This window comes from Seriola aureovittata, chromosome 4, assembly GCF_021018895.1.
Source record: "Seriola aureovittata isolate HTS-2021-v1 ecotype China chromosome 4, ASM2101889v1, whole genome shotgun sequence".
Lineage (NCBI taxonomy): Eukaryota > Metazoa > Chordata > Actinopteri > Carangiformes > Carangidae > Seriola > Seriola aureovittata.
Genome location: NC_079367.1, coordinates 12,545,587 through 12,573,078, shown reverse-complemented (window position 1 = coordinate 12,573,078; position 27,492 = coordinate 12,545,587). Strand labels below are relative to the sequence as shown.

The following is a 27,492-nucleotide window of genomic DNA, read 5'->3' as shown; positions in this document are numbered from 1 at the left end:
GAGATCCATGGGAAATTTTGGGGTTCAGGTGAAATGATCCAGAGAGGAAAGTTAGAGAGGTGTGGAGGAGAGGTGGGATGAAATGGGCAAAACAAGAGGAACAGAGACGATTGACATCTACATTTACAGAAATGTAACATTTTAAGCAGGACAATAAATCCTGCGTCAGATGAGTGCATTACTGTAATAAATCGGGAATGACAGTAATAAAATGAGTTGAATAAATGTGGGATTCATGAGAGTATTTCTGAAATTAAATCAAAATAATTAAATCAAAATAACGAGTTTGCACTATTATGATAATGGCCCTGCACATTGTCCTGTCATGCTGTTTCAGTGCTATTATCCCTGTGGTCAGGGGGGAATTTGGTGTCTCCTGTATTAAAAAATGTTCTCTGTTTTTTCAAATCAATTCAGGTAAAAGCTTCGGCCAAATTCACATAAACTGAAATGTCATTAGAGAAAAACAAACCGTTAGAGTAATGAAATCACATTGCTGTTTTCAGTCAAATTTTGGAGACTGTCATGCTTCAGTTTTGAACTAATGGAAGGATTACATTTTTCTGTGTAATTCTTTTCGCTGGGGAGGTTCAGTGACCCTTAAAAAATGATCTCTAAAAGTACGTTGTTCAATTAAAAAACAAAGCTTTTCATTTCTGTTGCTGAAGAGCTTCTGTTTCTGAGACATTGGGCTTTGACCTGAAAGCAAATAAATGAAAGTAAATGAGCACATTTCAAGATAACAAGTCAAATGAATTGTGTTAAAATTAAATTTCATTAAGCCAAAATAGGAAATAGGGGTCAATTAAAAGTTTGAGCTCTGATTATTTTATAAGCTTATAAAAAACATGCATGTGTTTCAGTATGTGCATCAAGACCTGTTGAGTGGGTGGTTGGATGTGTGTGTGTGTGTGTGTGTGTTTTTGTGTGTGTGTGTGTGTGTGTGTGTGTGTGTGTGTGTGTATGTGTGATGATGGGTGGAGAAGCATATAAATTAATATAAAAGGTGGTTTGAGGTTTATGGCGAGGAATGATTGTGAAAGGTCATAAGACAGAGTCTGACATTTACCAAGGCATACATTTTATTGCTAGTAATGCACACACACACACACACACACACACACTGCATGAAACACACAGTTTCAGCCTCTATCATTGACAAATTCTTGACAGCAGAGTGTGGGGAGCCAGAAACATTGTTGTTCGTCTGCTGCTCAGATCAACTTTATCAAACATTACTTATCGGCATTTGCACAAGCATTTCAAGATCTGTGGCTTGAGATGCAACACATTCAAATTATTTCTCTGTCAAACACACACACACACACACAACACACACACACACACACACACACACACACACAGGCTGGCTCCAACTTCATTACAACAGCACTCTGGCAGGCTGATTGAGTGATCAAAGCTAATCGCATTTAATCATATCTAATCATATGTAATAACCAACACTGAGTGCTCAGGCATGGCAAGACTCCCCCCTCTCTGTCCATCTTTCCCTTTTCCTCCTCTCTCCCCCTTCACTCCCTAACACCCCCACCCCTCAACCACCCACTAACTACTCGTCTTTCTCCATCGCCATGCCCTCCCTTGTCTTCCGTGTTTGCTCTGTCGAAAAACAAGACTGAACGTGAGTGAGAGATGGAGGAGAAAGGGATGGAAGGGCTGGGGGGGGGTCAAAAAGAAGAGGAAAAGTCAAATAAAATAGAGGGTGTCAGATGGACACCCTCAGTAGACCATAGAGCCCCCCCAGCAGGCGCAGCACCTCACAACGGCACCAGTACCTTTGTGCCGTTGTGCGCTTAAGGAAGGAACAAGATGCTCTTTCCTTCCGGCTCTGCTGTGTGACTAACAGCTTTGTCAGAACAACTGGAAGAGGATGATCTGGCAGTCACGGGCAATATTTTCAACATTATCATCTTCTTTCCAATTTATATTCATTACACAGTTTTAAAAGCTGCAGAGTCTTAAGCCTCTGCGATTTCATCCAGTGTTTTTCTATGCTTTGATCAGATTGTGAAGTCCCACAGAGATGCTTCTTTAAACCTCACTAACATGTAATAATAATGCAGCGTGATAACTGCAACTGGTAGGGATTTAAGTAGACTGCACACAGAGTGTAAATATCTTTATGGTATGAATTCATAGTTGTCACATGGGATGTTACGAACGCTCATCTGATAAAGTTGTGAGACGACGCAGCTCTGTGTGCCTGTTTGTATTATAATGTGGAAGGTAAAAATGTAAAAAACCTTGAGGTAAAACTCAATCTTGCATGAGCTGTAAATATAAACTCTGCTGTTATCTCAGATCAACTCTCCTGTTTTCCTGTTCCTGTTTCCAACCTCATCTTTATTAAAGTAGAAAGCTGCTTTTGGAGGACTGAAAGGAAAACAAACTGCTCTCACCTTGCAATTACATTTTCCCTTTTAAGGGGTCAGTATGCTTCAAATGAAGTGTTTCTCCGATGGTCAAGTGGCACCTGAAGCACCCTCCCCCCACATCTCTCTGACAGTAGAGTTGGTTTTTCTTTTTTTTTAAGTGTATTTTTTGGGGCTTTTATGCCTTTAATGGACAGCACAGTGGAGAGTGACAGGAAACGGGGAGGCAGAGAGAGGGGGAATGACATGCAGCGAAAGGCCGTCCGATGCGGGATTCGAACCGGGGCCGACTGCAGCGAGGACTGTAGCCTCTACACATGGGGCGCCTGCTTAAACCACTACGCTACACGACGCCCCTAGAGTTGGTTTTTCTTTGACAATTGGACCAGCATGCCCAGTTTTTGTCTGGCTGTGTGAACGGAAGAATAGAGACAGGATTTGAACTTCTCTCTCAAGCCCTCTTCTTTCAGTTCCTGCCACAACAACAACATTATTTCCATCTGTAGTTCATCCTGCCTCAGCCCTCTCTATGGTGGCAGGCCTTTCGCCCCGCCTTCAAGTGTGGCCAGTCAGAACAGCTATAAACACTCTTGCCTTTAGACATAGTTGGACAACATGTCAGGTGAACTAATCTATTTTAAGCACAACCCCGGCCTTTACTCTGGAGAGGGATCCTTCATGCTTGTCTCTCTTGAGGATTTATGGATGTGCTGATTTCTGATGTGAAAAGATGATTCATCAAAGTCAAAAGAGATAAAAAAAAATTGATTGGCTCTTGTTAAATGTGATCAAACTGATCAGAGGCAGACTGTAATTAAGATAACCACCGTGTTTTCAAACACTTCAACTCCAAGTTAAGTGCTTCTATCAAAGCTTCAAAGGAAGCATCACCGAGGAACGGAGATATGTGATTTGTGAGCCATTAGATATTTGCCAGCTGTATCAACATACGCTCTCACGTTTCATAAATAATCTGCTTCTCCTTGCCTAATGAACGCTGCAAATGCATTGTCAAGTGGTTGGTTTTTACAGTGCCAAAATGAAACAAAAGCGCCAAGTGTCCTGAGGAGCAAAACTAACTCCAGTAATCCCTGACTACGAGTTCAGTTCATGTTTAAGTGCCTCGCTCGTGTCTCCAGCAGGCACAGATTGCTGTACGTTTACCGAGTGTGACACAGTTTCAATATTGTTTCAGAGGCCTTTGCAGCCTGCCAAGCTGAATATCTGGGGAAGAGCAAGAGTTGTTGCACCATAAACCTTGTACCCACAAAAAAAAAAAAAAAAAAAATACAACAAAGAAAAACAAAACTATAGCCAAGGCCTCAGGTTTTTGGAGATGCACATTGAGATCATAAACAAACAACCAAACAGAAATCAGGGCATCTGTTTGTCTCCCTCCCCAGGATGCTTTGCTGCGGCTGGCGGCAGTTGTTGACACGCGCTCGCTGCGAGTGGCCCTTCGAGACAGCGTACAGGAGCTGCTACCCAGCACGGTATTTGAACACAAACACACTCATATTGGCACAAACAGTTGAACATAATTGAAATTTTCTTGATTTATTATCTGACTAATAATTAAAATTAAAAAAAAAAGCTTCCTGTTAGTATTCAGTGTAGTGGAGCTAAATGTGCTGACATAAGACCAAGGGAACACAGACCCAGGCCTTGTTGCAAATGGATGAGGCTCAGCACTCATTAAATTAATTAAAATCTTGTTAATATTACAAATGAACGTGCACGTAAATGTGTGTGTTTTGTTTCTAGGAGTGTGTATGTGTCTACATGCTGGAGGGAGACTCGAGGCTGCTATCTGACGACCCACCACATGAACTGCAACTGGAGGGAAAGATCAGGTGTGTGCTGTTTGTGTGTGTGTGTCTCAATGCAGTACGCTGCAGATGTTTCGTCTCAGTGAATCACCGCTGTGCGCTGATTTGCTACAGCTTTGCTGAGGGCGGCGATGCCCAGAAAAGCAATAGAAAAAGGGTGAGATGAAGAGGGGAAACAGAGACGGCTGTTTTCTCTGTGTGAAAAGCAGGTGTCACCTGAATGAATATGAGCCGCTCAGCCCGAAATCACATCATCAACAGAGAGGAGTGTCACAGAGAGAGAGATCTCATCATTGAGAAGCAAGGTGGACCCTCTCCATCTCTTTTATCCTCTCATTTTTACCACATCTTACTTTCTTACTTTCTTCTTCCATGTCCCATCTCTATTGCTTTCTCATTAAAACTCTTGCTTTATCTCACTTTTCTCCCTCTTATTACACACCGCTCTCTGTCTCTCTGACAGCCTCTTTCCCACTGTTGTCATCTGCTATTTCACCTTCCCACCTCACTGCATCAGTCTGTGTTTGCCCTTTTTTTTCTGCTCTCAGCCCGCTCACTCCCTGAAGAGCAATGAAGCACTAAGCCGGCTGTGCTTCGGTCTTTCTACTCCCCCCACTCCCTCTCTTCGATGCTCCTCTTTATCTCTCACCTTCAATCCTTCTCCCCATGGAAGCGTCACAGGGCTAATAGCCGAGGTGACAGTGCCCGGGGTCCCACAGAGAGACATGGCGATCCTCTCCTCTCTTAAGTGCTCTCTGAAGCTCTACAACCCCGTGTGCGACCGCAACTGCTGCCCAGGCGCTCGCAAAAACCAACACTACATTATTGATGAAACTGTCTGTTTGTCAGACAAGAACCCTTTTCACAACAACTCATTGCCACACAAACATGGGATCACACACAAACATGCTTGTGCACACACAAGGACACAAGACACAGAGGCACAGACACACACATTCAAACCGGTGCACTCACACACATACACACACACACACGCACTTGCAAACGCATTTGTCAGTACTGCATGCAGGCAAGAGGTAGTAGGGATATTAAAAGAGCTACAGGGCACTTTGTTACTTTTCTCCCTCAAATTCACCTGCTTACATAAGCCTGTTATCAAGACCTCGGCATAGACACACACACACACACAAACACACACACACACAAACACACACACACACTCACAAACAAGCACAAACACCCACATAAACATACTCAATGAACCCATCTGAGAGGCAGAGGGCCACATTGTTTGAACCTCATTCCAGCCCACTTTCTAATACACAGCAGCCCATTAACTGGACCCGGACACACACAGACACACGAAGAAATGCACAAACAAGTTCAGCTAAGACATCTTCTGTGATTGTTTATCCTCTAAACTATGTGTTGTGTGCAAGATAACTGAAGTCTCTCAGCCAAAACAAGCTATTGTTAGAAGTATTGTAGTGGGAAGATGCACAACCCAAGGTTTAAAAAACACAGGAAACAGTGATACACAATGCAGTTGCACAACTGCTGCAATACAGTTTTAGTTGAAGGTTAGTTGCATTTCCATTGAACTTTTACCAATTTTGTGAAACTATTGTGTACTATTTACATTTAGCTTAACTGGCGGATCACTGACAGATTTGCAGATGATAAATTATGTATAACTATTGTTTTGACCACATTCAGTTCATATAATAATGTGTAATTTCCAGTCTCATACTTGCTACAACTACAAAAACACAACCAGCAGCACACCAAATCCACAGCAGGAAAATGTATTTATACATTATGTAGGTGACCAGCCAAGCATGCAACCTCTACCACAGCGCCTGCACACTGTGTTTTCCTTCAAAACAGTTTTATTTTTTTGAGCTATGCATGCAGAGGTACTGCAATTCCCCTCCAGAGTTTTATATCCTTAAATGCATGACTGAACAAACATATGGACAAAAAGAACACAGACTAATAACTGTTGCAGTCGAGCTTAAGGTTCATCTGCAAAACTGTCTAGAGAAAATAACTAAATACAATACAATAACTGCATACAGCATATCTCAAGAAAGACATAATGATTCAGAATTAGTCTCGTTTTTGCTCATCAACACACCATCAGCTGTTTGGAACTGACAAATGGAGTTCATGGTGCAGGTTCAGGCAGGAATATGATGTCATTAGCACCACCCAGATCAATTAAACATCAGCTGATTTCTACGAGTGCCAGCTACTCACCTACACACAGACATGACTGAACCTGAGTGGTCCATTTAAATCTCCATGTCCAAGTCTTTGCTTCTGCTGCCACTAACTGTTGCCATTGGCCACCACTGCACACGGTACTCCAGCTTTGACCTATATGTTATTATACATACAGTATATTGTCATATGTGCACATGAAATAACAGTAGTGTTCTTACTGCCCCTGGGTGTTTTTTTTTTATTGTTTTGTTTTCCATGCAGAGTATAAATTGGCTTCATGATCATGCAGGAAAGGTGCTTTGAACAAAGACATTAAACAAATGTCAACTGTATTTTTCCACAGTGGTAAACTACAATGAGAGTGTTTTTTGACTGAAGTAGACTATTCCCCAGTGAGCTGAAATAAATGGACATTTTTAAATCAATGCAACATGCAGACATTTGGCTGCAATGGTTGGAGGGGGTTTCAGAGCATGTAACCGAGACTGGGAGGACTACTGCTGTGCGTGTGTGTGTGTGTGTGTATGTGTGTGTGTGTGTGTAGCTGCTAGAGGGTAGAGCACATACATCATAAATTTACCTGTGTGCATGAGTGAAACTACTTTCCTTCATTTTGTCGTCTATTTCCATACTCATGCAAGTCTCAGTGTGTTTACTGAAGTGTGCAGTGACGCTGCCACACAAGTGTGTGTGTGTGCATGTGTGTGTGTGCGTGCGTGTGCGTGCGTGTGTGTGCATCTTTGGCAGTAGTCAGTCCAGAATAAACACTTCCTCGTCTCATATTTTAGCATAAGAAAGCTGCCGTCTGTATCGAATGTAACACATGCAGACACTCGCACCGCTGCCATCATCACACCTGGCTACACACCTGGCCAATACTTACACACAGACACACACACAAATGGCTGTATTGAGTTCATATAATTTCATATTAAAAAATAGGACTATTCGTACATTTTTCTCTGCTGGTTTTATGTGTCTGTTTTTGTAATGCTGGCGATTGTTTTTACGATTTTCTTCCAAATCCCCTCTTCCCCTTTGTCTCCCCAGTGTCTGTGAAACTGTCTCTCTCTGTTTCTCGCTCTGGCTAATGTGCTGTAGATAATGGTCTTTCTCAAACCTGAGAGAGTCAAGCTCAACTTGTATTTGCCTGTCATAGGAGTATCGTGGACCAGCTGAAGCGATGTCAGTGTGCCGGCCTTCCTCCATCTGAACTGCCAGAAAAATACAGAATCTGCCTCGCGGCACCGTTAGCAGCACACAGAAGAGGTGTGTGCCTGTGTGTGTGTGGTTGCATGTGTGTATGTTGAAGGGTGTAGCGAGGGCTTGAATGATGCTGGTGGACAGACAAATGGACCAACATCTGAGTGTGTGTGTGTGTGTGTGTGTGCGTGTGCGTGTGCATGTGTGTGTACACTTGTTTGAGGATGTGTGAGCGTGTGCTTGTGCATGTAGAGGAGCAGAGAGAACGTGGGAGGAAAAAAACAAACGAAAGGAGGTAAAGAGAGAAGTAGTGAACAAGAGATGATGATTGCCGAGGGAGAGGTATGGAGCTGTGTGGGCAACAAAATTGGACAAGAGACGAATGAAAGGTCTATGACGAGAAAAAAAAACATCCAAGGTTCAAATTGAGTAGAATGAATAGACTCTACATTCCTCTTCAAATTAACAATTTTTGTTTTTATCTAAAAGCAGAAATGAGAGCGTAACCTTGAGGGATGTAATCATAGAGAGATCATGCCTGACCGCTCTGCACTCTGCACTGTACGGATCAATAAATACCACTGAACATTCAACAATGATGCAAAAATAAGAGTTAGTTTGGTTCCAATGTGGCAAACACACCATCCTGCTTGTTTTCTTTTTCGGCTGCTGTTCACACACACAACAACACTCCATTATCGAATTTATTTTGTCCGTAAGGATCTGCTGTTGCAATCTGCTTTACATCGATGAGAATAGCAAATGAAAGAAAATGAAAGGAAGGAATAAACAATGTTATGCAAGGACATTTTGTTTATTTTTTGCCCATGTTCATTTCCCCTGCATATTTCTATTAGTATTAGAACATAGAGGAAGAACAAATAAGATTAAGAGCAAGACAAGGACATGGAAAGGAAAGGAAAGGAAAGGACAGATTTTGTTTTTTCTGAATTGATGCATTATGTATTATGAATACTTTCTTTCTTTCTTTCTTTCTTTCCTTCTTTCAGCTGTTGTTATTCCTATCTTGGACCAGGAACAGGACAAGGCTGTCGCTGTCTTACTGGTGAGTCCTTGCACATACAGAAGAGTGTCAATAAAGTAATGAACTGATGTAATGATTAAGGTGCTACATATGACATCATGGCCTTATATACATTTACCGTCAAACAACATGCAGAATATGGATTAGTTTTTCTTTACTTAACATATACAAATTAAATGAACCCCACAGAGACAACACAGCCTGCAAGAGTCAATGGTGTGGACTGATGTGTCTTTGTGTGTTGCAGGTGGGCTGTAATCCACTATCTGATCAGGATGAACTGCATCTGAAATTGCTGGAAAAACATGTAAGCTCTCGCTGTCTCTGTCAGTCTTGGTCATAAATGTGAAAAAAACAACAACTGAGCAACAATAGCTGACTCACTGGAAGAGGAACATCTTTCAGCACAAGGGCCATTACCATGGTATTTTACAGAAGGGGTAAAGCACAACCCATATGGAGGCAGAATCTTTGTCAATTATTTAAACACAACTAGACACATGGATAGCATCTAAAGGATGTTGCAGAACACGGGGTTACATAAACAGGAAAGGTCTTCACAGTCTCAAAACAACATCACCAAAACTGGTCCAGAATTTAAGGCAGAGGTGAATTTACAGTGAACTGCTGATACAGTGCAAAACTTTCTTATATGAAGTAAATATAAAATAGCTACAATAACTCTAATGATAACATTTTTTGACAATTTCTGATATTATGAATCCATTGGATTTCAAGCATGTCTCGCCATTGTTGCTCTATATATCTCTGTGATCACACAAACTCAGTAGGGAATCCTGTGTGAGACTGGTGCAACGTTAACTTCAATGGCCTTTCCTTTCATTTCTGTTGTTCTGGATGAATGAAAATAAAATGACATCAAACAGTATTTAGTCTTTAATGTCAGCTGACTCTGGAGCTTGTCTGTGTGTCTCTTCCTGCGTGACATCACAGGCCGCGGTGGCGTGTGTGCGAGTCCAGGCTGTTCAGACGTCCTACCAGAGGCCTCCCCTCAGCCCCTCACCCATACAGTCCCACAATGCACTGCTGCACCTCAATGTGTCAGAACAGGACTACTGCGAGCTGGACCGCAACATCCTGCAACTCTGCGGTAATGTCCGCACACACACACACATACACACTCATATACTCACACAAACACACACAGATAACATGTTTGATTAACAACATATGCAACATCACATTAAATACCTCCTACATCTCTCTTCTTTCTTCCTTCTGTCACATATATCTTATATTTCCTCCACCTCGCATAGACAAACACAAAACTCTGAGGCAAAAATAATCTCTCACACATGCATACACACACTGGTATATGAGAGGCGAGGTATGTTAATAGAGTAAGCCCATCTGGATAAAAAGCTCTATGAATTTAGATGGACTCTGTCACTTGCAAAAGGAATGTGTGACAGCTCCTGTGTGAAAACAGAACGCTTTGCAAAAACACTGTTTAAAATCTCATGCATAATGGAAGTGGACTCGCTAATGCCGTTCCTGCGCACATAAACATACATCAACATTGTTTACTCCCTGGTAATTGTCAACAAATATGAGCTGCCTTTAGTCTCCTCAGTTTTTTCTGGCCTTTCTGCTTCTCTTTCCAGCTCTTTCCTTCCGTCTTAGTCTGCAGTCCGGGCACCCCTCCATCCCTTGTCTTGTCTTCATTATTAGTCCCTCTGTTAGCTGGTTCCTGTTCACCCTTCCACGACCTGGCTGTCTCAATGCATCCCTCGCCGGATTGCTTTCTGTCCACTTGCGTACATGCTCTGCATTCCCCTCCTTCCTTAACGCCAATCTGCCCTTCCTCCTCCCTGGTTTTTACTCCCATCACTCCCTCACTCTCTCTCTCTCTCCATTTTCTCTTTCAGGTGAGCTCTATGACCTTGATGCAGCCTCTCTCCAGCTCAAAGTCATCAATTATGTAAGTGGCTGAGATCACTCATACCCTCCCACACACACATACACACAGTTGCAGACTTACAGCACATGCAAAACATGAAATCCTTCCCAGTGACTTTTTCGCCTTTTCCTGTCAGTACCCACACCACAAGCTTTTTATCCCACAATTACTTCATCATTCTCTACATAGTATGTGCCCCTCCGTATATATGACGTACTCTCCGTAAAAAGATGGGAAGCAGGGGGGAGAGGTGCGGAGATTGATTGCAGGGAAAGAGGAGCTTTGGATGAGTGGGAGGAAGGAGAGAGAAAGAGAAGATACCAGGCTTCAGTAATAGTATGTGCAGGAACATGAAAACAATTTAAATGTACGAAATTATTCACAGATAAAGAAAATATGAGAAAGAGGAGGATATAGGCCAAAAGAGTGGGAGGGAGCATTGAAGGTTATACTGCATCAAAAGCCCAAAGCGTCAGTCCATCAGGATGTGTGCACACACTTGTGATTATTTTCACACTGCAAACTTTGAACTTTTACATTGTTTTATTAACAGGAAATATATATACTTTGCATTCATCAGCTCCAGCTAACCAGTCGTGAAACCTTGCTGCTTTTCTTTGTATCTTGTGACAGTTAACTAAAATTTGATAATGAAAAGTTGCCACCCTCATGCTTGGATTAGATTTTTGGAGATTTAGATACACAAAATATATTTAATCTCTGGTAGATTATCACAAGGCCTCATTATTGTTTTATACAAAAACAAAAAGTCTGGGAATTTATCAGGGCTTGTTTTGATTATTAAATAACAGATAAGACTCTGTTTTTAATCATTAATGGTATGAGGAAATCAGATTTTACAATTATAATTTGCATCCTAAGCACTCAGTAATTTAAATGTTAATTGTTTTTCACCAAAGTTTTACTTTTTAGAGACTCTGGTGCATAATCAGCATGTTATTTTTGCCTCTTTTTCAGTTTTTCTTTCCCATTTTTCTCCTCATTTTCTAAAATGTCTTCTGTCAATATCAAAAGAATTTACTTTTAACTGCACTTTATTTTTAACAGTATATCTTTTGGGTGCAGGGGGGGAAACAGAATTGTGTGAAAATCAGTTCAAACCAATGTGGTCCTGTGGTCAAACAACACTGCTGCAGCAGTACAGCCTGAATGTAAAACCTCGGTCAGCCTTTGGTGCCTCCGAACCTTCTTTTGTAGTATTTTTCCTGCATTTGAAGGAAAGGGGAGGTTGAGGTGCTGCATGAGGCTGCAGGGGTTTGAAAATGTATTTTGAATCCTACATGATTTGTTTTGCCTGTTTATTGTTACGGTTGTAAAAGGGAGTGGCGGGTTGGGGGCAATGGGGGTGGGGGTGGGGGTGGGGGTAGGAAAAGCAGCAGGAGATTTTGCTTCTGAAGAATTGTCAGTTTGGTGGGAAGTGCTTGGGGCGGCTCTTATGGGATTAACAGTATTTGGGAAAAAGGGGGTGGAGGGATTTATTGTATGTGGGTGCAGCGACATGCTTTATGTGTATGAGTGTTTGTGCTGCATGTATATGTGAGTGCATGTTGAGTGCTTGCGCTGTGTGACTGAGGGCGAGCACGTTGGCAGTGGCTGGTGTTTATTCCTGTCCTGGTTGTTCTTCATCCAGCTCTGTGGATTACAGAGACTAATATTGTGTGAGGCAACGCTGCTCTTAGGTATAACTGTGTGTGGGTGTGTGAACATCTATGTATGCTCATGTATATGCCTGTGTACCTACAGTATTTGTGTCAGCGTGTATGAAGGTGTGTGTGTGTGTGTGTGTGTGTGTGTGTGTGTGTGTGTGTGTGTGTGTGTGTGTGTGTGTGTGTGTGTTTGCACCTCAGAGTGTGTTTCAGACTATTAATGTGAATGAAATGTTTCCCATCACAGACCGCAGCAGGATATTGGTTGCAACTCTGCAGGTCTTACAGAGCATGGCAGCAGAGATGTTCACTGCAGAGACACTGACTCATTTATACACACACAGACACCTAAATGTGACCTTGTCTTGTTTGTGGAGAGATTTTCAGCATTCCGGTTCAAAGGAAAACCTCGGCATGATAATGTATTTTATGTTATTTTATAAGGTATGAATGTTACGATGAGACGATCACTGATTAACTACAAGTTTTCATGAGTGAAATGTGAAGAATTGAAGATTGTTGTGAAAAATGAGCCTAGGTATACAAACGTACTTATCAAGTCATATTAGTTGGAATATGTATGAATAAGTATATAAATGTAAAGCTGTTAACTGGAAAAGAAAATAACTGTACATCCATCTTATAAAATCATTGTTCATTGCAGACTTGCATTTAGAAACCAGTTCAATAAATCCTCTCACTCACACTATTTTAGTTGTGATAAAACTCTAGATTGATTCCAGATGTTATACTAAATATTTAGTTAGTATTTTCTGCGAATAATAGAAACATATATCACCCTTGTAGTTTGAAAAGTGCCGCATAAATAAAGATCATTATTATTATTATTACTACTTGTAAGTCTTAATCCTCAATTTGATGCTACTGCAAGACAACAAAGATAATACTGAATTCTTGCCCCACCCTAGCTCCAGGCATTTTCCATTGCCCACTGATTTCTAATTTCATCTCCACACCGAGGCTACGCTCCAAAGAATCTTAAATTGAGGCTTTAAAAACAATCTGACCGAGTCTGACAGAGAGATTTTTGTGATTATATTTCAGGACTGATGTTGTGTTTGTGCTCTCCTTCAGCTGCAGCAGCAGACTCGGTCGCAGTGTTGTTGTCTGCTGCTGGTGTCCGAGGACAACCACCAGCTGTTTTGCCAGGTACAAACACACACACATACACCCACAACCCTTAAAGTCTAAACCCTCAAACAAAGTTGTGAGGACCTGCCAAAATGTCACGTTCCATAAATGTGACTCCCAAGGTCTCACAAAGATAGAAGTACAAGTACACAAACACACACATACTCACAAAAAACATTCTCTCCACATCTTTATCACGCTCATACACATTTGTTCTCATAATCTCTCTTTGAAATACCGCACAAAAACAACACACACAAATACTATAATTGTCTCACACACATGGTCTCTTCATCTCTCTCAGTCTCCCCTGCCACACACACACACACACGCACACAAGCACACATACACAGAGAGAGAAGAGAGAGAGAGAGAGACATCTACCATTTTAGCAATGACTCATTCACTAAAGAGTAATTTTGACATTAACATTTGAATAAGCAGTGACCTTTGACCTTTGTGACCTTTAGGTTGTTGGAGACAAAGTCCTGGAAGAGGAAATCAGCTTCCCGGTGAGGCAAAAAACAATAATAACAATAATTTATTCATAATAAATAAATATTCATTTGTTTATTTCGTCTTTTCATTTATTTTCCAGTTTGTGTTCATTCTTGCCTTCAGTCAGTCAGTCACTCATTCCCTTGTGTGTGTGTTTTTTTTTCTCACACTGGGGGCCATGAGGTGGTCTAGTACACTCAGGTGTATTCAGAAGGATTTGTTGCAGTTTTTAACAAGCATACTTTTGATGCCAGTGCAGTAACCCTTGTTGTAGGTTTCTTTGAATGACACGATAGAACAAACCTCCCACATGTAATCTCTTATAATCCCTGGCAGTGGTTATAATTAAGAAAATTTGGGCAGTAGAAGTAATCATTTCCTTTGGGTTGCTTTAAGTCTCCTGTCCCTGGTTGTGGTGCAGACGTAGCATTTTTACCAGGGTAATGATGTGTGAAATCTTGATAATACTTGATGTAGCGATATATTCAGACACAAAAAAAACACCTCCTTGATGGGCAATTTGTGCTAATTTAAGAAGGGAGGTAACAGACTTCCCTCAGAATAAACATCCTTTATATATTTTACCCCTATAAAAATCTCCAGGCACTCTTTCAACAGTTCTCCTTTCTTCCTGTCTCTCACCCTCATTATTCTGTTTTTCTTTACCTCCCCACCCTTTTCACTCACCCTGTCTTTATGTCTCTCCTTTTCTCTCGTCTGTTCAGCTGATGTTTGGACGTTTCGGTCAGGTCGTCGAGAAGAAGAAGTCAATTACTCTTCAGGACATCAGTGCTGTAAGAATCCATCTATCTATCTATCTATCTATCTATCTATATATCTATATATCTATCAATCCAATCTTTGCGCCTCTCTTCCTCTCAGGAGGAGCGTAGGCAGCTGTCCAGTATGTTAGGCTGTGAGATCTCCTCCATGCTCTGTGTCCCTGTGGTCAGCAGGGCCACTGGTCAGGTGGTGGCTCTAGCATGCGCCTTCAACAAGCAGGGTGGCCAGAGGTATGTACATGTGAAAGACTGTGTTCATACTGTAAGCTATCATTAACCTTTTTTTCCCCTTTTTGGTTATGTCCTGTTTTTTTCCCTCTCTTTAATGATAAGGTCACAGTAAAACCTCAGAGTTCAAGAAACACTCACTGAAATCCTGTTTTGAACATGCTAGCTGTTCAGAAATCACTGTGACTCAGTCACTGGTGGCTTATTGCTGGAGCATATTTAAAATGCTGGATTGTCAGACTGAAGATGCTTTGGCTTTTCCTAAATCCTGAAGCGCTGACTCATGGAAGATACAAAGATTTATCTGACAGCGGCTTACAGTAATGTTGGGATGGGTCGCCTGATTGGTTGAGCTCAGAACAGCTCCGATTTGTTGTGTTTGTAGCAGTGGAGAGTGTGCTGCTGTTTCCACTGAAATCTGCTACTAACCAGCAGAACATGCTGCAAGCCCCTGATGAATGGATACCATCACTTTGGAGCCAGTGTGTGTGTGTGTGTGTGTGTGTGTGTGTGTGTGTGTGTGTGTGTGTGTGTGTGTGCGCCCATACAGATGGCTATGTGATGATCTAGAGTCAGGTCATGAGTCTAACAGCAGCGGATGAATTGGTTGCTGGGTTTGGCACCAAGTCTTGGCTTTTGTTTGTGTGTGTATGTGTGCGTGCGTGTGTGCGTGCGTGTGTGCGTGCGTGTGTGCGTGCGCGTGCGTGCGCGTGCGTGCTGCTAGGAGCTGCACTATCTGCTGAATACAGAAGTCTGTAAAAACTGTGTGTCTGTGTTTGCTTAAGAAACATTTGGGAAGAAAGATTGTTTTAAATTATTTGTATTAATTTTATATTACATGTCATCTTCTGCTGACATTTTAATTTTAAATGTCTTGTTATAATCCATCTTTCTTTCTCCCTCTCCTTGTCCAGCAACATGTCTTGATTTATGTTTAGATTAGCGTATTTTATCTATCTTTTTTATCTCTTCACACACACCTCACGCACTCACACACATGCATGCTCTCACATACAATCCCTCTCCCTTGCATGCTCTCTCTCTCTCCTCTCTGAAGACTCAGATAGATAGAGAGGGGTTCATGTCCTATAATTTCTCCCTCTGCCAGTGGCACTGATGACAGAGCTGGCATCTCATTACCATGGTAACAGCAGCAGGATTATGGTCACAACGGCGCATAAAATGAGATAAATCTATCCTATGCTTCCAGCTCAGTCATCCAGATTTTAGTAGAGACATATATCTTAAAGACACATCCCCGTCTCACACAAATGGCATATTCATATGCAGAGTTTGCTTGTACTTCTCTCTGCCTGGCCTCAAAAAAGTGTGATGTAACCTCTTACCCAAGGTCACAGGTGCATGAAAATGTATCGGGATACCAGGTCCATAACTCAGTTTTAGTGCCAGCAGATGAGATTGTAACACACAACACACTCCATCACAAACATAACTGAATTTTGTTATATGCACAGAGCAGGTTGAGAATGCACAGTATGGCAAAGAATGCTGATCATATAAACCTGCATCCTAAGCGGCAGTATAAGAAGTTTATATACTGTATAATTACTGCAACCAACTCCATGGCAGTGTCACATAAGACCAAACAGAGTACACACATTATTAGTCACGACCTTTTTCATAAACACCAGATCTGTTGTAGAAATTGTTGTGTGCTTCTGGTCTTTGAAAATGGACTCCTGCTGGTCTTCATTCTAGCTGCAGGAATAATGGAGCTTTATTTTCTATCGTGACAGAAAAAAATTATTCTACAGCCTGACTCACAAGACTGAAGCCTACTCTTTATTATCTCTCCTGAATGTCAGCCATAAAGGATTTGTACCTCTTGTGGGAAAGTGAACTTAATCGCCCTTAAACTGAGATTCCCTGGCCATTTCCGAGCTCGGTACAAATACTGCCTTCTTTGCTAGGATTCCTGGGAGTCTAAGCTCAGGGCAAGAAAGCTGCGGAAATGTTCACTGCTCCTGACTTCATCACAATAATGTGTCACTGCCCTCTGTAGGCAAAGAGAAGTAACTGCAGGCAATTACGAGCATCTCTGTGGTCGCTGCAGATAATTTCATTTTTCTGATTAATGCTGTTAAGTTCACACATCATTTAATTTTAAAGGAGAGTGACAGCCGCATTCAGTACTTGCAGGAAATCAGAGATTGGTTCAGTTTACGTCATTCCCAGTCATTCAGTCATACACTATTAGAGTACATTTTCTTAAATTCAGTCTTACATAGCTGTGATTCTTTCTTCATCTGTGTTTTTATTTCATAATTATTCCATTAATTCATTCATTGATCTATAAAATGCAGTGGTAGAAGACGCACTGAGAGCAAAAAGGGTTATTATTTCCCTCTGAAATGTAGTGGAGCAGAGGTAGAGATGATTAAATTTTTTTTAATGGTGAAAAATTACTTCCAAAGCCCACAATGATGTCTTGTTTGCCAAAACTTAAAGGAGATAGAACCACAGAATGATTGTTCTATGACTGTAAAAAAAGTTAACCCATTCACTGAAGAAATAAATAAATAAATAAATTACAGTTTCAACTCTCTTAAATGTTTTTGAAATGAAATGTACTACTGTAATAGCAACACAAGATGACACACAATATGTATAATACGAATATCTGGTGTGTGTGTGTGTGTGTGTGTGTGTGTGTGTGTGTGTGTGTGTGTGCGCGCACGTCCTCAAACACAGACACACGGAGGCAGATGAGCATGCCATCCAGCACTGTTTCTGCTACACTTCAACGGTCCTCACTTCAACTTTGGCCTTCCAGAAAGAACAGAAACTCAAAGTGGAGTGCCAGGTACTGCACATGCCCGCTCACCCAGTCACTCACTCACACACACACACTGTACGCATACATAAATATACATGAAGCTGCCTTTTTAAACAGCTTTTGGTGTCCACTGTTTCACCACATAGGCACTCTTGCAAGTGGCCAAGAATCTCTTCACACACTTGGGTAAGTTTTCCCTCCTCTGTCTGTCTGTCTCTGTCACTCTCTGTCCGTCTCTGTGAAGGAAGAACGTTGTAGGACAATTTGTGTTAATGGCTGATATTTGAGTGGTCACCTAATGAAACGAATGACACATGTAATTGAATGAGATATTACCGTCCCTAAAGGTGATTACACCCTGGATCATAACCATAAAATCAAAAGGGTATTAAAGGCACCCCCCACCCCCCCATATCCAATAATTACACCAAGGCATTTAGATTCTTATCTAACAGTGAGCACCAACAGTAGAATAAGTCACTGATGATTCATCATGATTGCTGCTACAAAAAAATTGATCCACTGGTAGAGCAAATTGCCTGTCACTGTACCGAACCGTTGATTACAAAAGCTCTTATCAGCTTGTACAGCTGATCCACCGGTACTCACGGTGTAATCTGTGTTTCTGTCTATCTGGGCTTTCTTTTCATTTCCTCTCTTTTCCTTTTATTTCCTCGCTCACCCTCTTCTTCTCTCTCTCTCTCTAATTTTTTCAGATGACGTGTCAGTACTGTTACAGGAAATTATAGTGGAGGCCAGGAACCTCAGTGATGCAGAGATGTAAGCCCTCTGATTCATCTTCAAAGGGATGCTTCAGTGTGTGTGTGTGTGTTGTGTGTGTGTGTGTGTGTGTGTGTGTGTGCGTGCGTGCGTGAAAGAGAGAGCAGTGTGTGCGTATAGAGTAGATGTCTTTATCTCCATTTGCAAAAGGCTATCTTGGCAATTTGTTATTAACCAACTCGCCACATTGATGAAATGAGATAAAAACCCTATTTTCTCCGTTACCCCTCTGACTCTGTCACTCTCTGTTCCTCCAGCTGTTCCGTGTTCCTGCTGGATCGTGTCAGTCATGAGCTGGTGGCGAAGGTGTTTGACGGGGGCGTGGTTAGTGATGAAGAGGTACAACATGCAGCTTGGGCACCATGATCACACGTCATCCCTTTTGCTCTCTCCACACGTTCCCTCTCTGTCTCTGGTGTCAACCATCAAATAAATGCATCAATTGCATGTGTGTGTGTGTGTGTGTGTGTGTGTGTGTGTGTGTGTGTGTGTGTGTGTGTGTGTGTGTGCGTGTGTGTGTGAGTGCAGAATGAGTTTCGTATCCCAGCAGATCAGGGTATCGCAGGCCACGTGGCAACCACTGGTCAGATCCTAAACATTAAAGACGCCTACTCCCATCCTCTCTTCTACCGAGGCGTGGACGACAGCACCGGCTTCAAGACTCGCAACATCCTCTGTTTCCCCATCAAAGACGAAAACAATGGTAAGTTGTTTACAGTAAATTCAACATATGCACACACGAACAACAGTTTGTGAAAAGTGAAAAAATGCAAACAATAAAATAGATAAAAGACAATTAAAACATTTATAACAAGAAAAACATGGTTACACTTTATGTACGCCTACAGAAAGTTTACAGAATATTTGTTACGTTTAATTCATCTTTATTGAACAGTCTAATGTTCAACAATGTAGGCACAAATACTCACCTAACATTTAGTAAACAATTCAATGGTTAGGTTTAGCGTGAGTCTAATACTGCACTAATCTATAGTCCGCTGTTGACATTTCTTTACACTGTCAGATTTAGTTTTATTACATTATTGGTAGAAACTATTTTAAAAACCAAGCTACATTTCCACACAGGTGCTCCCTCAGAATAGCACGAAGAGTTGTTACATCACATTCTTGTGCCTAAATGACGGTTGCGTCTCCAAAGTGCATAAAGTGCACTTTAGAAGCCGTCTTCAGTCTGTTCCATACTTAGAAATTACAGAAAACTCAGACTTTGATGGCGCTACTTCTTGCTGTATCCAAGCAGAGAAACTTTAGATCCTGTGTGATTTGTCTCCATCTAAAAAACTGTCTGACGCTCAGATTAAGAGTTGAAAATCAGATCTTTTTATGTGCGATTAGGCTCAGCTCCAGTGTGAAATTAATTTAGGTTAGCAGATTCAACGTCTGTTCTGCACCTCGGACTGTTGCATCTTGTGCCTCATTTTCTCATCCTTGACTCTCATCTACCACTTTCCATTTTATCATCACCAACTTCCTCTCCCTGCATCCATCCATTTCTGCATCCATCACTCCTTTCTATCCTCCACTCACCCCCCCTCAACGGCCCACCCTCCTTTTCTCACGCTTTTCCTCTCTCTCTCTCTCTCTTTACTTCTGTCCACCTCAACTTTCTTTAAATCGTTCTTCCTCTAGAGGTGATCGGGGTGGCTGAGTTGGTGAATAAAATGAATGGGCCGTGGTTCAACCGTTTCGATGAGGATCTGGCCACAGCTTTCTCCATCTACTGTGGTATTAGCATTGCCCATGTAAGTCTTCTCTCCCACTGAAAGAAAGTCTTGGGAACGGATTCTCTATAACCTTTACATCTTCTGGTTCAGTATGTTGAATAGCCACTGAAAGGCAAGCCATTAAATTGTTCCTGGTATATTTATATTTGTCCACTTGTATGGTTCCATATGAAGAAAGAAAGAAGCCAAGCTATAAACCAAGCGTATTAAACATGAAGTAAATAAACTCCCCAACAGCTAGAGAAACATTATCAGTTGCAAATTAATTAACAGCTTCTAACACTTATTATCGTTGTTAGCGGCAGCCGCAATGAAAAAGTATGAAACAATATAACATTAAGATGTAGCATTTTTGCAGCCACACATTCATCTTCATACAAGCTGGCCATTGTAAACAATCCTCACCTTGATTTTAAAAAACAGCTCATAATATAAATGTACTGTATAACAGTTTCATCTCTGCAACCTCCATGCAGCTTTATAATCATGAACTAAATCTAAGTGCACAGAGAGGAGTAACAGAAAGTGCACACAGCGTATCGATCATTAGGAGTCTCTTACCCCTTAAAGCAGTGCGGTAGATCTGTTGTTAGTGCTGCCAGAAAGATCGAACGGGATCAGTTCAGTGGGAGTGAAATGCTCGGTCAAGGCGGAGAAGAGCAAAGTCTCGAGGGAAATTTAAAGAGATTGGGTCTGTGATGGGACTGAGTGGCTTTTATGGTGTAGTTCATATGCATTGTATGACTGCCGCAAACCCATTAACACACATTCAGCCGAACTTCTGCATGTTGAAGAAGACAGCGAGGACTTGGACGCTTGTGACGATAATGATGGTCATAGACAGGAGAGCTAGGGGGCTGCGCTGTAGTTGTGTTGTTGATTGCGATGATTTTGAGATCGATTTCTAAACACACAACATTTATAGTCGTCTTAAATTTTGCTTTAAAGCAGTTTTTTTTTTTTAAATGTGATGATAAAACTTGTCTCTCTTTATTGTGGTACCTTTCGGCTCTTACCAGAACACAGTGGAAACATTGATTAAAATTGATTCACTCTGTGTAAATGGATTGATTTCTCTTGCCTCTAACAATGCCTCAGGCAGTCATGCAATTCATTTGAGTTTAATGGATTTAAAAAGGAATTAAATCAATAATTGACTGGTATAGTTTCTTAACTGTTGATTACATGTTTACAACTAATTTCACATGATGTTCCATAAGAAAGGCATAATAATGCAGACTGCCTTAAAGCAGAGAGACCAAGATGAAGGAGGAAAGGAGGGAGGGAGGGAAAGAAAGAAAGAAAGATAGAAAGAAAGAAAGAAAGAAAGAAGTACAGCTGTGATGATATTTAATTCAGCATTTCCAATTCACCTTCACATGAAGTAGCTTCTGACCTTTGAATGACTGCAGGTACTCGATAGTTTATCTACAAACTATAAAGATATTTGATTGGAAAAATAATTGCCTTCTAGGCAGCTCATCAATCATTTAAACATGACCAAATGCATTATTTATTGATGCTCACTCTGTATCATGGTGTACATTATGCTGTGGGTTGTAAAAAGCAGTTCCCTCATGTGCTGAAATGTAAGCGGCATTCAGTTGTTAATCATAAATCTCTGGTTTGCTATTTGAAGATGGACACACGCACACACACACACACACAAACACACACACACGCACACACGCACACACACACACACTTAGAAACATTTGCCCAAGTAGATTAACATGAAAGGCAAAAATGGGCTCAGCCGGATGATCTATAATCAGTAGGAGACAAAGTTTGCGTATAGTGCTGGGGTAAATTCCAATTTCCTGATGATATTATTAGAAAACGTTTGACTTTACTTTCAAATCAGGCTATTTTGGACCCAGTTTATTTTTGCGAATATATGAAAATAATGAAAACATTTTTAGATTACATTCATTAAGTTCCTTTCCTCTACCACTGTACATCATATTGTAGCCAGGTTACTGTGTTGTTGTACTGTTTGTTATAGTGTTACTATAACCTGGTGTCTGTTTCTCTAGTCTCTGCTCTACAAGAGGGTCCATGAAGCTCAGTTCAGGTCCCACCTGGCCAATGAAATGATGATGTACCACATGAAGGTAAAATCACCTCGACGCGTCTCACTCACTCTCCCACACAGGCGCAGTGGTATTCTCTGACACAGTCAATATCGTTTACTCAGTATGATTCAGTGTGTGTATGTTGCAGGTTTCAGAGGAAGAGGTGACTAAGCTGCTGGTGACGGGGATTGATCCAGTGAAGGAGATCCACCCCTGCTTCGCCGAGTTCACATACACCCCTCGCTCCCTTCTGGATGACACCACACCCATGGTGAGGAGCAGAGGTTGACAGGAAAAGGGAGAGGAGAGAGAGATGGGGAGAGATGAGATGAGGCAGAAACAAGGAAAGAAAGCTGATGTAACCTCTCCTGTTGTGTGTGTGTCTGCAGTGCGTCCTCAGCATGTTTGAAGATATGGGTTTCATCAACACATACAAGATTGACCTGCACACGCTCGCCAGGTCTGAAAGCACCATCAATTCATGTACTGAATATAGGAGCCTGTGTGTATGTGTGTGTCCTCCAATTACTTTAAGTAGTCTGCATTGATAAATTGAATGCACGTCCAGTCTGTTTTTGGTTGTCACTGCTTTTAGAGTGTCTTGTATCAGGGATTTTTCAAATATTTATTGACCCTGTCAATCAACTGTGAGACCTGATACGCAGTGTCTTTATACTACATTTATCACTGGCAACATGCTGAGATGCAGACCATAATTTAACTGCTGCTTTGGTGTCAGGTTCTGCCTGATGGTGAAGAAAGGCTACAGAGACCCTCCCTACCACAACTGGATGCACGCCTTCTCCGTCTCACACTTCTGCTACCTGCTCTACAAAAACCTAGGGCTGTCCAACTACCTCGAGTGAGTGTGCCAATCTTAAACACTCTAGAAATGTAATCTCACCATTGTTTATGTCGCTAAAATGATCCCACCTTGCCCGATGTCTTCTCTTTTTAGGGATATAGAGATTTTAGCGCTCTTTGTCTCCTGTATGTGCCATGACCTGGACCACCGTGGCACTAACAATTCTTTCCAAGTCGCCTCGGTGAGCGCACAAATGATGTTTCTGTTTTACTAGAGTTCATACGATGAAGTGTCGGGAGTGATACAAAGTGGAAAGAAAAGGAAGTGCATGGCATTGAATAAGAACATTAATCCTCCCAAGCACGTAGAGTGCAGTAGAGCAACACTTCACCAGCACTTTAAAAATGCAGACAAAAAAATTGACTTTTAGATGAAGCACATCAATAAGAGCCAGGCTCTGGGTGTTTTTCTGTAATATCAGTACGTGGTTGTGTATCTGCATTTGCGAAAGTGCCCCACTGAGACACTAGATGTCATTGTGATTAGGAGCATGTTGCTCTGTTCCACTCTAATCATGCATAAACCTTCAGCACCGAAATGACACACACACATATTATCAACTGTCATTATGCAGCGTAGGTCACTCATTATTTTATCAGAGCTTTATCAGCTCTTTTATGATTTATATTTCAAACCTCATGTTCAAGCTGACAAGCATGTTTAAAAAGAAGTCAGTGTATTTTATTGAGGGATTATGATTCATTTGAGTCAATACAGCGTGTACACTGAAGGGATTGTGTTTCATTTGTCTTTCTTTTTCTATTTTCAGCAATCTGTGTTGGCTGCTCTCTACAGCTCCGAGGGATCCGTGATGGAGGTAAACTCACAACCATTGAATTACATTGCTCACTGGTTATACTGGTTTGTTCTTTCATAGTTAATAATCCTCAGTCTCTGAGAAATACTAACATTGTTGTGTTCCAGTGTGACATCTAGTGGTCAAAATCAAACTTGAATTCTTTGTAGCAGTGGGAGGCATGCATATTGGTTCCACATTACTTCAGAAGCAACCATTTTCCCATCATGCTTTTTTTTTTTTTTTTTGCCACGACAGAGACATCACTTCGCCCAGGCCATTGCCATTCTGAACACTCATGGCTGCAACATCTTTGAGAAGTTCTCCAGGAAGGTGAGATATAAAATCTAACATTCACACAATACAAATGTCTCTCTCTCTCTCTCATTTAGATTCCACATTCAGCTGTCACTGTGTGTGAAAGCTTAAGTTGTTTTTGATGTGTTTTTAGGACTACCAGCGCATGCTGGATTTGATGAGAGACATCATTCTGGCGACAGACCTGGCTCACCACCTTCGCATTTTCAAGGACTTACAGAAGATGGCTGATGGTACGCCACAATAGTTCAGTATGCACAGCCACACCTTTGCTTTTTACTCACAGCCACACACAGCAAAGGGAGGCTTTGTTCAGATGCATGGTCCAGAGTGGTGACGCTAAAGCAGTGTTTTTACTTTTTCTTTCACAAAAAAAACATATTTATCATATCATATAAATGATATTTGAATATTATTAAATATTAGAAATATATTTTTCTTGATTTGTGATTGACTGATTGGTGATGAATCACAAGTAAACCCATATAACTTAGGTTCATTCTTTACCTAAATAATCACTGATAAATATATAAATTGTGAAATTTTTAACCCATTTCTTCTGCAGCGTGGCTCCCCCTTGGCACCACACAAAAGGCACATTCTGACTCTATACTTTCATTACACATCTTATTTTGCAGAGATCTGGACTCAAACTTGCAGCATTCATCACTGACATTCTTAAAAATTCTCAACAATTTACCCTTTTGAGGAGGCAGTTGCTTACTGCACTCTTATGTAATATAATTGGCTGTAACCTCCTGGCCAGTGGTTTGTTACGCCTGAATGCAGCCAATTATAAGGCATCCTGAGTGGATGGCTCCTCAGTGGAATCCATTTTTAGTTGTTAAAGCAATTCAAGGACATTAAAAACCTCAGAATGAGTTAGCAACCTCCTCACACCACAGACTGTGTAACTTGTCAATCATGTGGCTGAAATAGTTTAACTAAACAAGGAGTGAAGATATAAAGAGTCAAAGTTACATTTAAACATCTCTTAACAAATATACAAAATGTCCTTACCTAACATCTCAATGAGGTTGTTGAGCATCATAATCTAAAAATACATAGTAGCTGGATATTTTGAGTACGGGACACTAAAATGCAATGCGTTTCAAAAAATTGTTATTAATAAGTTAAATGTTTCAATCTGAATTTTTACTGTGGTTTACCATTTTTCATATCTGTGCGTTTCAGACGGATACAATCCAAAAAGCCGAACCCACCGCTCCATGCTGCTGTGCCTGTTGATGACGTCATGTGACCTGTCAGACCAAACCAAGGGCTGGAAAACCACACGCAAGATTGCTGTCAGTTCGAGTCCATACCTGTGTCTGTGTCAAAATGTGTTTCATTTTTAAAACACTGACTTGATGATTTGGCAAATACATTCATTTATCAAAACATTAGGGGATGCCAGGTTTAACTTTAAGAAATTACATAACAATATATGAATCATCACCCACAGATATTTTTGTCATACTCCTGCAAATGGCCTCGATATGAGGTTCTACACCTTTATACTGTAGTATATTCAATTGTGCAAATGTGTCCCATGATGAACAATTATTCAAGTAATTTGAACAATTATTAATAATAATACTCAGTAATTAGTGTGGTGCAAGTTGCAGAAGTGTAGTCTCGGAAGTAGTAGTGGCAATTAAAGTGGTCTAATACACTTTTGACATTTAAAAACAGCTTGTTCCACAAATTCCAAAAATGTTTGACGTGATGTAGAAACTGGACATTAACATACTGTCTCTTTTAGACGACATGCAGTAGACTATACAGTAAAACGAACTCATTTCTAGGACGATCAAGATAATGAAATGCAAAGCTGTACAGTAGAAAGCATTTCAGTCTATATTCCATGATATTCTATCATGTGAAACTGCACTCCACTTTAGGATTATGTTTAATCTTGGTCTGCCCCCTTTTTCAACACCAACACCCTGACCCTTGTCCTAAATCCAGCACCCTAAATCTCCAAATACCGGACACCTAGAGCAAATGCACTGTAATCCTTGCTCCCAAAAACTGAAAATGCATTTCTGTTTAATTCAGGGGAGGAAATTATTCTACAATGTCTGGTTTGTACTGGTCTCAGTTGGTACATTATTTTCTCATGGGCCATAATATGCATGAGGATTAATGAAAAACAGCAATCACACCAAAATTGTAATAAAGGGCGCTGGTACTTTATCTTGGATAATCCAGTTACAGTAATGTTTGCAAATATGGGAAATTCTCTCCTAAAGCTACAAGCCCAGACTGCGATACACCAGGTTTCCATTAGATATTGTATTATTGTATTGTATGTTACATTACATAGTACCTTGAAATATCCCATTTTAAATTTCAAAATTGCTTATGTACATGTTTAAGTTGAATGTAAAATGTAAAATTGAGTGTTGGTCTTTCTCAAAAAAAATGCCAGTAGAGATTAGAGTTGAGGTTATACTTCACTCAATAAGGAAATATCAAGTGGAGTCAGTTTATATTCAACATTATATGAATGGAAGCTGTATTTTAAGAGGAACTCAATCTGTGTCACTATGAATATGAACCCGTATGAACAATAACAGATGTTTGCCTCTGTGTCCACAGGAGCTGATTTATAAAGAGTTCTTCTCTCAAGGAGATCTGGTATGTGTCAGTGAACTCTGACTGTTAAATGACATGTGAAATGATTTAGCGAGTGGCTAAAGTGTGTGTCATTTTACACAATGGTCAGCTCATTATTCATGTCTGTCTGTACTGTGTGTGCGTGTGTGTGCAGGAAAAAGCCATGGGGAACAGGCCGAGTGAGATGATGGACAGAGAAAAAGCATACATCCCAGAACTACAGATAAGCTTCATGGAACATATCGCCATGCCCATCTACAAGTGCGTACAAAAAAACTAAAACATCACATCCTTCCTAGCCAGATCGCTTTAGGCATATATCACTTTGTCTCAGCATTAGGACTGACCTTGGTCCCCACATTACAAGTATTGAACACTGGGTGAGAAATATAATTTTGAATATTGCTTCCAAGCAGAAAATAGTAATCAGAAATCTCTTCCCTGTATGTAAACTGAATTTAGATTTTGTACAGTATATTTTTAATATTTGTTTTTAATGTGAAAGGAGTCACTCTTATGGACAAGTTTCCCTCAGCTTCCTGGAGCGTTTTGGTGTCTCTGCCCCCAAGAGGCCAAATAAGCCATGATT

General features: G+C 40.9%; 1 protein-coding gene across 2 annotated transcripts in view; it reads left to right on the top strand.

Moving 5' to 3' along the window:
• LOC130167472 (cGMP-dependent 3',5'-cyclic phosphodiesterase) overlaps nucleotides 1–27,492 on the top strand; it is a 140,611-nt gene that overhangs the window by 109,287 nt on the left and 3,832 nt on the right. For both annotated transcript variants that reach the window (XM_056373699.1, XM_056373700.1), the window contains exons 3-30: nucleotides 3,797–3,886; nucleotides 4,158–4,246; nucleotides 7,569–7,678; nucleotides 8,623–8,678; nucleotides 8,905–8,964; nucleotides 9,612–9,768; nucleotides 10,547–10,599; nucleotides 13,341–13,415; nucleotides 13,868–13,909; nucleotides 14,621–14,689; nucleotides 14,778–14,908; nucleotides 17,618–17,729; nucleotides 17,849–17,888; nucleotides 18,419–18,482; nucleotides 18,740–18,821; nucleotides 19,011–19,185; nucleotides 20,133–20,245; nucleotides 22,264–22,341; nucleotides 22,451–22,573; nucleotides 22,692–22,762; nucleotides 23,042–23,164; nucleotides 23,261–23,348; nucleotides 23,937–23,984; nucleotides 24,222–24,296; nucleotides 24,415–24,514; nucleotides 25,476–25,588; nucleotides 26,886–26,924; nucleotides 27,058–27,164. In XM_056373699.1, coding sequence (XP_056229674.1) covers nucleotides 3,797–3,886; nucleotides 4,158–4,246; nucleotides 7,569–7,678; nucleotides 8,623–8,678; nucleotides 8,905–8,964; nucleotides 9,612–9,768; nucleotides 10,547–10,599; nucleotides 13,341–13,415; nucleotides 13,868–13,909; nucleotides 14,621–14,689; nucleotides 14,778–14,908; nucleotides 17,618–17,729; nucleotides 17,849–17,888; nucleotides 18,419–18,482; nucleotides 18,740–18,821; nucleotides 19,011–19,185; nucleotides 20,133–20,245; nucleotides 22,264–22,341; nucleotides 22,451–22,573; nucleotides 22,692–22,762; nucleotides 23,042–23,164; nucleotides 23,261–23,348; nucleotides 23,937–23,984; nucleotides 24,222–24,296; nucleotides 24,415–24,514; nucleotides 25,476–25,588; nucleotides 26,886–26,924; nucleotides 27,058–27,164 — 2,483 coding nt within the window. The remainder of the gene's footprint in view (nucleotides 1–3,796; nucleotides 3,887–4,157; nucleotides 4,247–7,568; nucleotides 7,679–8,622; nucleotides 8,679–8,904; nucleotides 8,965–9,611; nucleotides 9,769–10,546; nucleotides 10,600–13,340; nucleotides 13,416–13,867; nucleotides 13,910–14,620; nucleotides 14,690–14,777; nucleotides 14,909–17,617; nucleotides 17,730–17,848; nucleotides 17,889–18,418; nucleotides 18,483–18,739; nucleotides 18,822–19,010; nucleotides 19,186–20,132; nucleotides 20,246–22,263; nucleotides 22,342–22,450; nucleotides 22,574–22,691; nucleotides 22,763–23,041; nucleotides 23,165–23,260; nucleotides 23,349–23,936; nucleotides 23,985–24,221; nucleotides 24,297–24,414; nucleotides 24,515–25,475; nucleotides 25,589–26,885; nucleotides 26,925–27,057; nucleotides 27,165–27,492) is intronic.